Here is a 14,942-nt window from a genome sequence, read left to right on the forward strand (position 1 = left end):
CAATTGCAACATCCACACTTGCCTCCAACGGACAAGAGTTCTTTCTCCCACCCTGGACATCATCCCACAGATCTATAAACCCCACTTGCCCAGTTTCCAACCGACCTCACAACCTCTGAGGATGCCTGCCATAGATGTGGGCGAAACATCAGGAGAGAATGCTTCTGGAACATGGCTAGAACATCACTGCAACTGAGTGATTCCACAGTGAAAGCCTTCGACAACACATCTAGTCTTTGTTTGAAAGCCTCCAGAGAAGGAGCCTCCGCTGGACTCTGAAGCAGAGAGTTCCACCGTTGAACAGCTCCTACAGTCAGGAAGTTCGTCCTAATGTTCCTTTCCTGTCATTTGAACCCTTTCCTTTGCCCTTTGACAGAAACTATGGGATCTGCAGCAGGAAAAGGAAACCCCAGTTTCTCCGACAAATAACAACTGCCAGCATTTTGGGGTGCAGTTGGCCGAAACTCGGGCCCAAGTCCGGCGTCTGCAGCATCAGCTGTGAGTTAAATGCTCCCATTAGAAATTTTTATTTTTATTAATCAATTTTATTATGTTTTAATAATAATAAAAGTAATGTGATAATAATGTGTTAATATTTAATTAATAATTTATAATAATAATTATAATTATTATATGTATAATTACTATAATTATTATATGTATAATTATAATTATGTGTATAAGATAATATATATTATGTGTTAATAATTAATTAATAATTTATAATAATATATATAATTATAATTATATTATAATTATGTGTATAATATATATTATGTGTTAATAATTAATAATTTATAATAATTATATGTATAATTATAATTATATAATTAATTATATATGTGTATAGTATAAGATAATGCATATTTGTATAATATATTAATATTAATATTATTAATATTTATTCTGTGTGTATGTGTATGTATTATTATGTGTATAGACTATGTGTATAGATAGATATAGATTGTGTATAGATAGATGTGTATACTGTATATACTCGAGTATAAGCCTAGTTTTTCAGCCCTTTTTTAGGACTAAAAAAAAACCTCAGCTTATACTCGGGTGAGGGTCCTGGTGGGCTTATATTCAGGTCGGCTTATACTCAAGTATATATGGTATATATATTTTTTTCTATTATTATTGGTATTGTTACATTTATTATTTTACTCTATTAATTATTATTATTACATTTATTATTTCACTCTATTATTATTAAAAGGATACATAAGCACATTTAGAAGATGAAAATAAAGATTTAATCAGAGTAGGACACTCATATCTTAAATTAGAGTTTGATGTAAAGATTCAAAAACATTTAACCTACTGATGCCTCAATTAATGTAATTTTATTGGTATCTATTTTTATTTCTGAAATTTCCCACCCTCGGCTTATACTGGAGTCAATGTTTTCCCAGGTTTTTTGTGGTAAAATTAGGTGCCTCGGCTTATATTCGAGTCAGCTTATACTCGAGTATATATGGTAGATAGATTTTAATGAAAATTAACATTGAATTCTATTTATGTTTCGTCGGGTTTGAAATTGTGCAGTTTTTAAAGTTGTGAGCCGCTCGGGCTCTCTGTCCTGAGAAACAAGTAAGACTTCTGTTAGTAGTAATAATTGTTTTAAATTCTTCTCATTAGCCCTCTTTAGACATGTTTTTAAATTGAAAAAGAGAAAGCATAAATGTAGTCAATAGGCAAATAAATATAATAAAGCAACTGTCACCACCAGAGAAGAGAAGATGGAAGAGCAGCTCGATCTGCAGGATGAACTGAAGGATTTGGAGGGACGGCTTCAACAGATGCGCGAAGAGGTAGTATTACGTCTTTTATTTATTGATCGTGTCAGAAGCGAATTGAGAATACAGTTTTAATCTCATGATCTCAGAGTGCTGTCTGTTCAGTGTCTTCCAAGGTTCCAGGTTTTAGCCTGCCACTTTTGGACTCCCGCTTGCTGGAGTGTTCCTGAATGTATCTCTGTCGATCTTAGGAAACTACTGTATATACTCTAGTATAAGCCTAGTTTTTCAGTCCTTTTTAGGACTAAATAAGCCCTCCTCGGCTTATATTTAGGTCAGTTTATACTCGAGAATATATGGTACATTTATTATTTTTCTCTATTATTATTGGTATTATTACATTTATTATTCTACTCTATTATTATTACATTTATTATTGTACTGTTATTTTTGCTACTATTACATTTATTTTACTCTATTTTATTATTAATAATGCATTTATTATTTCAATCTGATATTATTATTATTACATTTATTATTCTACTCTATGTATTATTTTCCTGTATTTATTATTACAGTAGAGTCTCACTTATCCAACACTCGCCTATCCAACGTTCTGGATTATCCAATGCATTTTTGTAGTCAATGCTTTCAATACATCATGATATTTTGGTGCTAAATTCGTAAATATAGTAATTACTACATAGCATTACTGCATATTGAATTACTTTTTCTGTCAAATTTGTTGTATAACATGATGTTTTAGTGCTTAATTTGTAAAATCATAACCTAATTTAATGTTTAATAGGCTTTTCCTTAATCTCTCCTTATTATCCAACCTATTCGCTTATCCAAAGTTCTGCCGGCCCGTTTACGTTGGATAAGCGAGATTTTACTGTATTATTACATTTATTATTTTACTCTATTATTATTACATTTATTATTGTACTCTGTTATTGTTGCTACTATTACATTTATTTTACTCTATTTTTATTATGATCAATAATACATTTATTATTTCACTCTGATCTTATTATTATGATTATTGCATTTATTATTTTACTCTATTTATTATTACATTTATTATTTTCCTGTATTTATTATTATTATTACATTTATTATTTCACTCTATTATTATTAAAAAGGATACATAAGCACATTTACATTGAAGAAGATGAGAATAATGATTTAATCAGAGTTGGACAGTCATATCCTAAATTACAGTTTGATGTAAAGATTCAACAACATTTAAACTACTGAGGCCTCAATTAATGCAATTTTATTGGTATCTCGGCTTATACTGGAGTCAATGTTTTCCCAGTTTTTTTGTGGTAAAATTAAGTGCCTCGGCTTATATTCAGGTCGGCTTATACTCGAGTATATATGGTAATTAGATTTTTAAAAATTCATTATCTCGATTGAAAGTCCATGGCATGCATCAAATGAGCACCATGTTGTCAAATGGCACAAAATGGGTCGTGTACATGTGCTTCTCATTTAAACATTCTCCAGAATCGAAGGCTGACCAGCGAGGCCCGCCTGACCGTTTTGTACCGGGATGAACTGGATGCCGTGCGGGAGAAAGTAGTGCGGACAGAACGGCTTCAGGCGGAGCTGGCAGCCCTGAGAGGGAGGATGCCTGTACTGGAGCAATACCAAGCCCAGCTGAAGGTAAGTTCCACCGAGAAATATAGAATCCTCGTTGTAATGAAGTATGAATTTTGGTTTACAGACGTTATGTTTAATTGTGTGTTTATGTTTTATGAGTTATTGCCTCTCAGCACTCAGAGGCTGGTTGCCATGGAGAAGTAGGCGGAGCCAACTGCCGTTTAGTTGAAGAAAGTACAGAGTTTCAAAAAGAAAGTCAGTCTGTGCTCTGATGAGGCACAGGGAAGATTGATTCTAGGTTGATGGGATTAAGGAGACACAATTGTTCATTTTGAGTCGGTTTTAAATAAGTTTGGTGACTTATTTAATGTAGCCTGTGTCCTGGAAAGGCACAGAGAATCTGTGATAGTATATCACAGGGGTGACTGTGGTTTGAAGTCACTGGATAGTCCAAGTTTCAGACTTTGGGAACCAATCCCAGCTGGACTCACAGAGATCCATTGAAGTAACAGTTAGAAAGGAGCAGAGGAATAGGTTTTAACTACTTTAAGTAAAAGAAGTGATACTTTAGAGAGTTGATTCATCTCATTCTAGTATTGTAACTGTTAATAAGAATACCTCTAAGTAAGCTCTGTGCCTGAATAAACTTGTTATTGTTCTTCCAACATCTAAGCCTCTGTCGCATATATTCTAAACCAAGTTACACTACCCTTTAAAGTCAAAGTAAACATCTCCCTACATCTTTGGTGGTTGCATCTTTACACTTGTGTTGGAAGAGATCTGGAAAAAAAAACACAGCGGCAACAGATATAAAAGAAAATTGGTATAAGATGCACTTCCGTTGGTATTATACCCTGGACAGATTAGCAAAATTCCACAAAAAGAACTCTAAATTATACTGGAAATGTGGGGAAAAAATAGGAACCTTCTTTCCCCAATGGTGGACATATGGGAAAGTCAAAGAATTTTGGGAAACAATTCACCAAATGACACAAAAGATGATAGGAACCAAATTCAAATTAAAACCAGTAACGTACCTACAGTAGAGTCTCGCTTATCCAACATTCTGGATTATCCAACGCATTATTGTAGTCGATGTTTTCAATACATCATGATATTTTGGTGCTAAATTCGTAAATACAGTAATCACTACATAGCATTAGTGCGTATTGAACTACAGTAGAGTCTCACTTATCCAACATAAATGGGCCGACAGAATGTTGGATAAGCGAATATGCTGGATAATAAGGAGGCATTATGGAAAAGCCTATTAAACATCAAATTAGGTTATGATTTTACAAATTAAGCACCAAAACATGTTGTACCACAAATTTCACAGAAAAAGTTGTTCAATACGCAATAATGCTATGTAGTAATTACTGTATTTACGAATTTAGCACCAAAATATCATGATGTTTTGAAAACATTGACTACAAAAATGGCTTGGATAATCCAGAACGTTGGATAAGCGAGTGTTGGATAAGTGAGACTCTACTGTATGTGTGTGTGTGTGTGTGTGTGTGTGTGTGTATGTATATATATATATATATATTATAATGAAGTGCTGTTTGACTTCCCATCTGTGCTTCGGAGACTCTTTTTTGTTTTCCTTTAACTTTTGTCATTTTCTCTATTATTATATTATTTATTACAACATTTATATCCCGCCCTTCTCACCTGAGAGGAGACTCTGGGCAGCTTACAGTAAACACACATATAAAATTATACAATACACTATAAATCAGATTAAAAATTATTAACTTATATCAACATTCATAAAAACATTCTAAAATACAAATGGCCTCCTTTCCATTAGCTCCCTTCTATCTGTTGTAAGATCCATTTTTCTTTTTCTCAGGAATTTTATAACATTTGTCCAATCAGTCTTATTTTTCCCTTCTCTTATTTTTTGTGTCAAAATGTCCCTTTGTATAATGTCCAATATTTTGGTTAGCCAATCTTTCGAGTTCGGAGGTTCTTTTCTTTTCCAAACTCTTGCTAACGTCAGTCTAGCCGCAGTGCTAATGTAAAATAATATTCTATCATCATTTTTCTTTAATATTGGGTTTGAGTACAGTAGAGTCTCACTTATCCAACATAAACGGGCCGGCAGAACGTTGGATAAGCGAATATGTTGGATAATAAGGAGGGATTAAGTAAAAGCCTATTAAGCACCTATTCTCACCCTACCTGCCTTGAATCCAAACTGACCTGGCCCAAAGTCTGCTCAAGAGTTGGCCCCGTTTGTTTGACTGATGGACCGTTTTTGGGTTGGCAGGAAGAACGGGAATTTTCCCAGGCGCTGCTGGACACCAAGGCCATGCTGGAGGAGCAACTGGAGGCAGCTTGTGCCCGAGGCCGGCAGCTGAAACATCTGGAAGCGGAGAAGAAACACCTGCAAAGCAGCCTGAATCAGATGCAAGAGGTGAGAGGCTGAGACCTGGTTGCCACTCAGAACCCTTCCGTGACTCTCTACAAACTTTTTAAGTGGAGGGCCAGTTCATGGTCCCTCAGATTGTTGAGGGGCCGAATTATCATTTGAAAAAAAAACAACGAACAAATTCCCATGCTCACTGCACATGTCTTATTTATAGTGAAAAAACAAACAAACCCAGCAACAATTACTTATTTATTTATTTACTACATTTATACCCCACCCTCTCTCACCCCAAAGGGGACTCAGAGCGGCTTACAAGTTGTATGTACATACAATATATTATATTATTAGCATAGCACAATATTAGCTTTATATATTACTATATTGTACTATACCAGGGGTCCCCAAACTAAGGCCCGGGGGCCGGATGCGGCCCATTGAAGCCATTTATCCGGCCCCCACGGCACAAGGGCAGAAGGGGGTTGGGCTAAATGGCCCAAGGGGTCTCTTCTTCTCTTACAACTATTATTATTATTATTATTATTATTATTATTATTATTATTATTATTATTATTATCATTATTGAGGCTGGGTGGCCATCTGTCAGGGATGCTTTGCTTGTGCTTTCAGTGCACAAAGGCAGAAGGGGGTTGGACTCAATGGCCCAAGGGTTCTCTTCCAACCCTCTTTATTATTATTATTAAAATTGAGGCTGGGTGGCCATCTGTCAGGGTTGCTTTGCTTGTGCTTTGGGTACACAAAGGCAGAAGAGGGTTGGACTCAGTGGCCCAAGGGCTCTCTTCCAACCCTCTTTGTTGTTGTTATTGTTGTTGTTGTTATTATTAACATCAAGGCTGTATTTGTTCCTGTTTTGTTTGTTTTTTTACTTCAAAATGAGGCATGTGCAGAGTGCATAGCAATTTGTTCATAGTTTTTTTAAAAAAAACTCTAGTCCGGCCCTCCAACTGTCTGAGGGACTGTGGACTGGCCCCCTGTTTAAAAAGTTTGGGGACCCCTGTACTATACCATTATACCGTAATATTATTATTAATATTACATGTAATATATAATATTATATATTAAATACTTGCAGACCGAAAGGTCCCAGGTTCAAATCCCAAGAGCGGAGTGAGCGCCCGCTGTTAGCTCCAGTTTCTGCCAACCTAGCAGTTCGAAAACATGCCAATGTGAGTAGATCAATAGGTACTGCTCTGGCAGGAAGGTAACGGCGCTCCATGCAGTCATGCCAGTGGCCACATGACCTTGGAGGTGTCTACGGACAACGCCGGCTCTTCGGCTTAGAAATGGAGATGAGCACCAACCCCCAGAGTCGGTCACGACTGGACTTAACATCAGGGGAAAACCTTTACCTTTATATACCATAATTAATATTATTATATTATACGATATTATTGTATTGTATTATTATTATTAGCCGTCCTGAGTCCCCTATTGGGTGAGCAGGGCGGGGCAGAAATACTGTAATAAATAAATAAATAAATACTTATATTGTATTACTTGATAATATTATTATCAATATTATATGTATACACAATGTATTAGATTATTACCATATCATACCTGGGGGTCGGGACTGTACAAGATTAAGCCCAGGTTCTGTCCACAGGAACGAGACCAGTTCTCCCTCCAGAGAGAAGCGCTTTTGAGGGAAAACCTGGCTCTTGAGAGGCAGCTGGAGCAAAGTTCGAAAGAGCCCCTCGATGCCCTCCGCTCCGAAGAAGTCGACCACGACTGCCTTCCAAAGGGTGAGTTCACTGGATCGGCTTCTTACGCCTGACAAGCTTGGATCCCGGGATATTTTATTTCTCCAATTCCACCTTCTTTCCCAGAACCATCCGACGTTTCCATTGTGTTGGGCTACGAAATGAAGGAGTCGGGTCGGTTGCTGGCCCTGGAGCGAGAGAACCAGAAATTGCGCCGGAGGCTGCAGGAGATGTCGGAGAGAACGGCGGGATCAGAGAGCCTGGACCCGGAGTCAGAGAACATTATCCTTCATGAAGAGGTACGGCTTTAACACAGCTAGTTAATAGCACAAATCTTACCAATCATACTTCTCTACTGAAGTCTAAACAGCAACATGCATCAACCTCCACTGAGGTGTGATGTAAACATGTATCCGTCTCCACTGAAGCAAACATGTACCCGCTTCTATCGAAGTATGATGCAAACGTGCCTCCGCCTCCACCGAGGTGTGAGTTAAATGTACATCCGCCTCCACTGAGGTGTGAGGCAAACATATATCCACCTCCACTGAGATGTAAACAGACAGACATCCACTGCGGTGTGATGCAAACATGCATCCACCTCTACCGAGGTGTGAGGCAAACATGCATCCACCTCCACCGAGGTGTGAGGCAAACATGCATCCACCTCCACTGAGGTGTGATGCAAACATGTATCCACCTCCATTGAGGTGTGATGCAAACATGTATCCACCTCCACTGAGATGTAAACAGACAGACATCCACATCTACTGCAGTGTGATGCAAACATGCATCAGCCTCCACTGAGATGTGACGCAAACATGCATCCGCCTCCACTGAGGTGTGATGCAAACATGTATCCAACTTCACTGAGATGTAAACAGACAGACATCCACATCCACCGCAGTGTGATGCAAACATGCATCCACCTCTACCAAGGTGTGAGGCAAACATGCATCTGCCTCCACTGAGATGTGATGCAAACATGGACCCACCTCCACTGAGATGTAAACAGACAGACATCCACATCCACTGCAGTGTAATGCAAACATGCATCCACCTCTACCAAGGTGTGAGGCAAACATGCATCCACCTCCACTGAGGTGTAAAGCTTAGCAGATAGAATATAAAAAGGAGTCCTGATTCTGAACATGCTCAGTACAATCACATGTCTATAGTCCCTCCCACACCAAAGGGGGACAGTCAAACTGGCAAATCAAGATACACATGGAATATAGGTTAGCAAATATATACATCTGTATATACATGCCTATCTGTATTTTATAATGTGTTTTATGAATGTCTTATGTAAGTTAATTTTTTAACTGATTTATAGTGTATTGTACAGTTTTTATATGTGTGTGTCATTGTAAGCCGCCCTGAGTCCCCTGTTGGGTGAGAAATAAATACATTAACAAATAATAACGAATTCTGTCCTTTGGCTTCCCTTTAGCTACGATCGCCAGCGAACCCGTTGGAACCAAAGACGGGGGAGCAACCTTTATTAGAGTCCCAAGAGGAGCAGAAACAGGAGGCTCTGGTCCCAGACAGGGAAGCAGAGACTGAGGAGCGGGTGGCCGGGATGGCGGCATCTCTGTCGGAAGCTCAAACCCAGTTCAGAGAGGCCGAGGAGTGTCGGGAGAAAGCATGGCATCGTGTGGCTTCCCTTGAAAACAGGCTGAGGAGCCTTCAGGAAGCTCACCGTGACGCTCTTGAGCAGCACAAACAAGAGCGCACGGAGTGGCACTCGGAGATGGAGCGCCTCGTGGACGAGGTCCAGGCCTTGGAACGAGAGCAGGAAGCCCTCCGGGCCGGCTCCCAAGCCTTGCAAGCGGTGGCCGCTCGGACCGAACTGGAATCGGCGGAGACCAAGCAACGGCTTCAAGGCGAGCAGCTGAAAGGCGCTCAACTGGCCCAGAAGGTCCAGCAAGCAGGAGAAGACCTTCGCGAAGCTCAGCAAGAGCTGGAGACGGTGCAGCGCGTCCTGGAGCAGCACAGAGTCACTCTGGCCCAGCTAGAGGCTGAGAAGGCTCTTCTGGAGGACCTTCTGGGTCAAGCCGAGGCCCAACGGCGGCAACTGGAGAAGGACAACCGGCGCTTGAAGGCCCAGGTTGAAGCCCAGGAGAAGGCTCTAGAACATCAAAAACTCCGTCTCGTCCGACTCGAGGCACAATCCCGGCAGCAAGCAATGGAGCTGAGAGGCCTACGAGAGACTGCTCGAGGTCACAGGGAACTAGAGGTAGAGGATACTGGCTTGCGAGAGCAGTTGGAGGCCAAGCACGGAGCCTTTGCCATCATGGAGGAGGTAATAAATAGGAATGTTAGGATAACATGCATCAACAGTGGAGGCGGATGCATGTTTCCGTCACACCTCGGTGGAGGTGGATGCATGTTTCCATCACACCTCAGTGGAGGTGGATGCATGTTTCCGTCACAGCTCTGTGGAGGTAGATTCATGTTTCCATCACACCTCAATGGAGGCGGATTCATGTTTCCATCACACCTCGGTGGAGGCAGATGCATGTTTCCATCACACCTCAATGGAGGCGGATTCGTTTCCATCACACCTCGGTGGAAGCAGATTCATGTTTCCATCACACCTCGGTGGAAGCAGATTCATGTTTCCATCACACCTCAGTGGAGGTGGATGCATGTTTCCGTCACACCTCAATGGAGGCGGATTCATGTTTCTATCACACCTCAGTGGAGGTGGATGCATGTGTCCATCACACCTCAGTGGAGGCGGATGCATGTTTTCATCACACCTCAATGGAGGCGGATTCATGTGTCCATCACACCTCGGTGGAGGCAGATGCATGTTTCCGTCACACCTCGGTGGAGGTGGATGTATGTTTCCATCTCACCTCAATGGAAGCGGATTCATGTTTCCATCACACCTCAGTGGAGGTGGATACATGTTTGCATCACACCTCAATGGAGGCGGATTCATGTTTCCATCACACCTCAGTGGAGGTGGATACATGTTTGCATCACACCTCAATGGAGGCGGATTCATGTTTCCATCACACCTTGGTGGAGGTGGATGCATGTTTCCATCACACCTCAATGCAGGCGGATTCATGTGTCCATCACACCTCAGTGGAGGCGGATTCATGTGTCCATCACACCTCAGTGGAGGTGGATTCATGTTTCCATCACACCTCAATGGAGGCGGATTCATGTTTCCATCACACCTCGGTGGAGGCAGATGCATGTTTCCATCACACCTCAATGGAGGCGGATTCGTTTCCATCACACCTCGGTGGAAGCAGATTCATGTTTCCATCACACCTCGGTGGAAGCAGATTCATGTTTCCATCACACCTCAGTGGAGGCGGATTCATGTTTCTATCACACCTCAATGGAGGCGGATTCATGTTTCCATCACACCTCAGTGGAGGCAGATGCATGTTTCCATCACACCTCAATGGAGGCGGATTCGTTTCCATCACACCTCGGTGGAAGCAGATTCATGTTTCCATCACACCTCGGTGGAAGCAGATTCATGTTTCCATCACACCTCAGTGGAGGTGGATTCATGTTTCCATCACACCTCAATGGAGGCGGATTCATGTTTCCATCACACCTCGGTGGAGGCAGATGCATGTTTCCATCACACCTCAATGGAGGCGGATTCGTTTCCATCACACCTCGGTGGAAGCAGATTCATGTTTCCATCACACCTCGGTGGAAGCAGATTCATGTTTCCGTCACACCTCAATGGAGGCGGATTCATGTTTCTATCACACCTCAGTGGAGGTGGATGCATGTGTCCATCACACCTCAGTGGAGGCGGATGCATGTTTTCATCACACCTCAATGGAGGCGGATTCATGTGTCCATCACACCTCGGTGGAGGCAGATGCATGTTTCCGTCACACCTCGGTGGAGGTGGATGTATGTTTCCATCTCACCTCAATGGAAGCGGATTCATGTTTCCATCACACCTCAGTGGAGGTGGATACATGTTTGCATCACACCTCAATGGAGGCGGATTCATGTTTCCATCACACCTCAGTGGAGGTGGATACATGTTTGCATCACACCTCAATGGAGGCGGATTCATGTTTCCATCACACCTTGGTGGAGGTGGATGCATGTTTCCATCACACCTCAATGCAGGCGGATTCATGTGTCCATCACACCTCAGTGGAGGCGGATTCATGTGTCCATCACACCTCAGTGGAGGTGGATTCATGTTTCCATCACACCTCAATGGAGGCGGATTCATGTTTCCGTCACACCTCAGTGGAGGTGGATGCATGTTGCTGTTTAGATTTCAGTAGAAAAATATGACTTATGGACTTCAGTGAGTTAGGATGTATTAGAACCGCACCCAGTTACTTATAATTATTTTATGTCCCGGCATGGAATGAATAAATAAATATTAATGACCGTATGTGTCTCTAACTCTATAGAATACCGTTCTCCAGGTGGAGAAATCCACGCTGGTGGGGCGCTTAAGCCAACTGGAGTCACAGATAAGCAACCTGCAAGGATCGCTCTTAGGTCTGCAAGGCCAGAACTCCGAAGTTAAAGAAGAAAGTGGGAAGTGGCAGTCGGAGAACCATGCGCTGAAGGTGAGCATTGGCCTCGTAGCCCCTGCCCATGTTTTTGAAAAACATGGGCAGGGGCCATACACACATACCGTTTTTCACTTTTATTATGTGTATATTTAGACAGATAGATTATGTGTTTTAACTATGTTGTAGCCCACACACACATACTGTTTTTCACTTTTATTATGTGTATATTTAGACAGAGAGATTATGTGTTGTAGCCCATCTCAAAATAATAATAATAATTACTATTATTAATAATTAATATATTTTATTATAATAATAATATAATGTGCAAAGCCGAGGTCCTGTAGCCCGTCTCAAAATAATAATAATTACTATTATTAATAATATATTTTGTAATAATAATCTATATATATAAAAGGGTAATGACATTTCGGCCTAGGAAAAAACAACAAAACTACACATCCCAGAAACACTAAACTTGGCAGCACAACCCCTCATCCATGCCTCTACGTTCATACAACAAAAAGAAAAGAAAAATAAAGTCCTAATTAGAGGGAAAAGAATAATTGTTTTTATCCAATTGCTGCCATTTAGAATGCTAAACTCCGCCTACTTGGTCTCCTAGCAACCCACTCAGCCCAGGGGACAGGCAGAGTTAGGCCTCACTTGGGCCTCTTCCCCACTGCCTATAAAATACAGATTAGCAGATTTGAACTGGATTATATGGCAGTGTAGACTCAAGGCCCTTCCACACAGCTATATAACCCATTTATAATGGACTTAATGTCAGGGGAAAAGCTTTACCCTTTACCTTCACTACCACCAGTTCCTCAATACTTTATTTCCCATACCACCAGACTTCGGCACAGCAACGCGCGGCCAGGCACAGCTAGTTATTATATAATGCGCAGAGCCAAGGTCCTGTCTCCTCCAGGGAATTTATACCCCTTCTTTGTCTCCCGTTTGACTTGCTCCCCCCAAACCCCGCCAGGTAGAGGCGGCCTCCCTGCATTTCCAGAAAGCCTCCCTGGAATCTCAGCTCTCGGACCTGCAGCAGAGGCAGTCCGCCCTGGAGGCCGAAGCCCAGAGGGCCCAGCGTGAGCGAGAGGAGTGGCGGGGACGCTACGAGGCTCTCCTGCGCAACCACGACCGCCTGACCGTGCTACACGAGCGGCAGGGAGCCGACTTGGAGGAGCTGCTGGGGAAACACGGGAAACTGAAGGGGAGCCTGCGCCGCCTGGAACAGGAATCCCGGGAACTGCAAGACAGGTGAGTTGTGCGGCTTAGCATTGAACGGTTGTGTTGTTAAAGTGCGAAGTATAGAACCCTGCGCAGACGGGGAAGCCTTAGCATTGAACGGTTGTGTTGTTAAAGTGCGAAGTAGGGAACCCTGCGCAGACGGGGAAGCCTTAGCATTGAACGGTTGTGTTGTTAAAGTGCGAAGTATGGAACCCTGCGCAGACGGGGAAGCCTTAGCATTGAATGGTTGTGTTGTTAAAGTGCGAAGTATGGAACCCTGCGCAGACGGGGAAGCCTTAGCATTGAACGGTTGTGTTGTTAAAGTGCGAAGTATGGAACCCTGCGCAGACGGGGAAGCCTTAGCATTGAACGGTTGTGTTGTTAAAGTGCGAAGTAGGGAACCCTGCGCAGACGGGGAAGCCTTAGCATTGAACGGTTGTGTTGTTAAAGTGCGAAGTATGGAACCCTGCGCAGACGGGGAAGCCTTAGCATTGAATGGTTGTGTTGTTAAAGTGCGAAGTATGGAACCCTGCGCAGACGGGGAAGCCTTAGCATTGAACGGTTGTGTTGTTAAAGTGCGAAGTATGGAACCCTGCGCAGACAGAGAAGCCTTAGCATTGAATGGTTGTGTTGTTAAAGTGCTAAGTAGGGAACCCTGCGCAGACGGGGAAGCCTTAGCATTGAACGGTTGTGTTGTTAAAGTGCGAAGTATGGAACCCTGCGCAGACGGGGAAGCCTTAGCATTGAACGGTTGTGTTGTTAAAGTGCGAAGTAGGGAACCCTGCGCAGACGGGGAAGCCTTAGCATTGAACGGTTGTGTTGTTAAAGTGCGAAGTATGGAACCCTGCTCAGATGGGGAAGCCTTAGCATTGAAGGGTTGTGTTGTTAAAGTGCGAAGTAGGGAACCCTGCGCAGACGGGGAAGCCTTAGCATTGAACGGTTGTGTTGTTAAAGTGCGAAGTATGGAACCCTGCGCAGACGGGGAAGCCTTAGCATTGAAGGGTTGTGTTGTTAAAGTGCGAAGTATGGAACCCTGCGCAGACGGGGAAGCCTTAGCATTGAACGGTTGTGTTGTTAAAGTGCGAAGTAGGGAACCCTGCGCAGACGGGGAAGCCTTAGCATTGAACGGTTGTGTTGTTAAAGTGCGAAGTATGGAACCCTGTGCAGACGGGGAAGCCTTAGCATTAAACGGCATTTCACAAGAATGTGTGGGTCACATTATTGCTTTGGAAGATCTGTGCACGATGGGGACTGTGAGATGCTGGTTGCGGAAACCGAGTGTCGACTTCTTCCGTTACGGCTTCAGAAAACCTGTTTATCATTGGCAGAAATGTATCCAATTATCTGGTGATTACTGTATATACTCGAGTATAAGCCAACCCGAATATAAGCTGAGGCACCTAATCTTACCACAAAAAAAACTGGGAAAACATTGACTCCAGTATAAGCTGAGGGTGGTAAATTTCAGAAATAAAAATAGGTACCAATAAAATTACATTAATTGAGGCATCGGTAGGTTAAATGTTTTTGAATAGTTACATAGATAAGACTGTCCAACTCTGATCAAATCATTATTCTCATCCTCTTCAATGTGCTTATCCTTTTAATAGAGTAAAATAATACGTGTAATAATAATAACAAATACAGGAAAATAATACATGTAATAATAAATAGAGTAAAATAATAAATGCAATAATAATAATAATAATAATAGAGTGAAATAATAAAT

At 42.0% G+C, this 14,942-nt stretch overlaps 1 protein-coding gene across 1 annotated transcript in view; it reads left to right on the plus strand.

Moving 5' to 3' along the window:
• Window positions 1-14,942, plus strand: part of ccdc88b (coiled-coil domain containing 88B) — a 39,723-nt gene that overhangs the window by 13,277 nt on the left and 11,504 nt on the right. Inside the window, exons 7-15 of the mRNA XM_062965205.1 lie at window positions 377-498; window positions 1,733-1,814; window positions 3,252-3,410; window positions 5,626-5,772; window positions 7,352-7,490; window positions 7,575-7,747; window positions 8,902-9,753; window positions 11,867-12,097; window positions 12,945-13,243. Of these exons, the coding sequence (XP_062821275.1) occupies window positions 377-498; window positions 1,733-1,814; window positions 3,252-3,410; window positions 5,626-5,772; window positions 7,352-7,490; window positions 7,575-7,747; window positions 8,902-9,753; window positions 11,867-12,097; window positions 12,945-13,243 (2,204 nt within the window). The remainder of the gene's footprint in view (window positions 1-376; window positions 499-1,732; window positions 1,815-3,251; window positions 3,411-5,625; window positions 5,773-7,351; window positions 7,491-7,574; window positions 7,748-8,901; window positions 9,754-11,866; window positions 12,098-12,944; window positions 13,244-14,942) is intronic.

The sequence above is a fragment of the Anolis carolinensis genome, unplaced genomic scaffold (assembly GCF_035594765.1).
Source record: "Anolis carolinensis isolate JA03-04 unplaced genomic scaffold, rAnoCar3.1.pri scaffold_14, whole genome shotgun sequence".
Classification (NCBI taxonomy): Eukaryota; Metazoa; Chordata; class Lepidosauria; order Squamata; family Dactyloidae; genus Anolis; species Anolis carolinensis.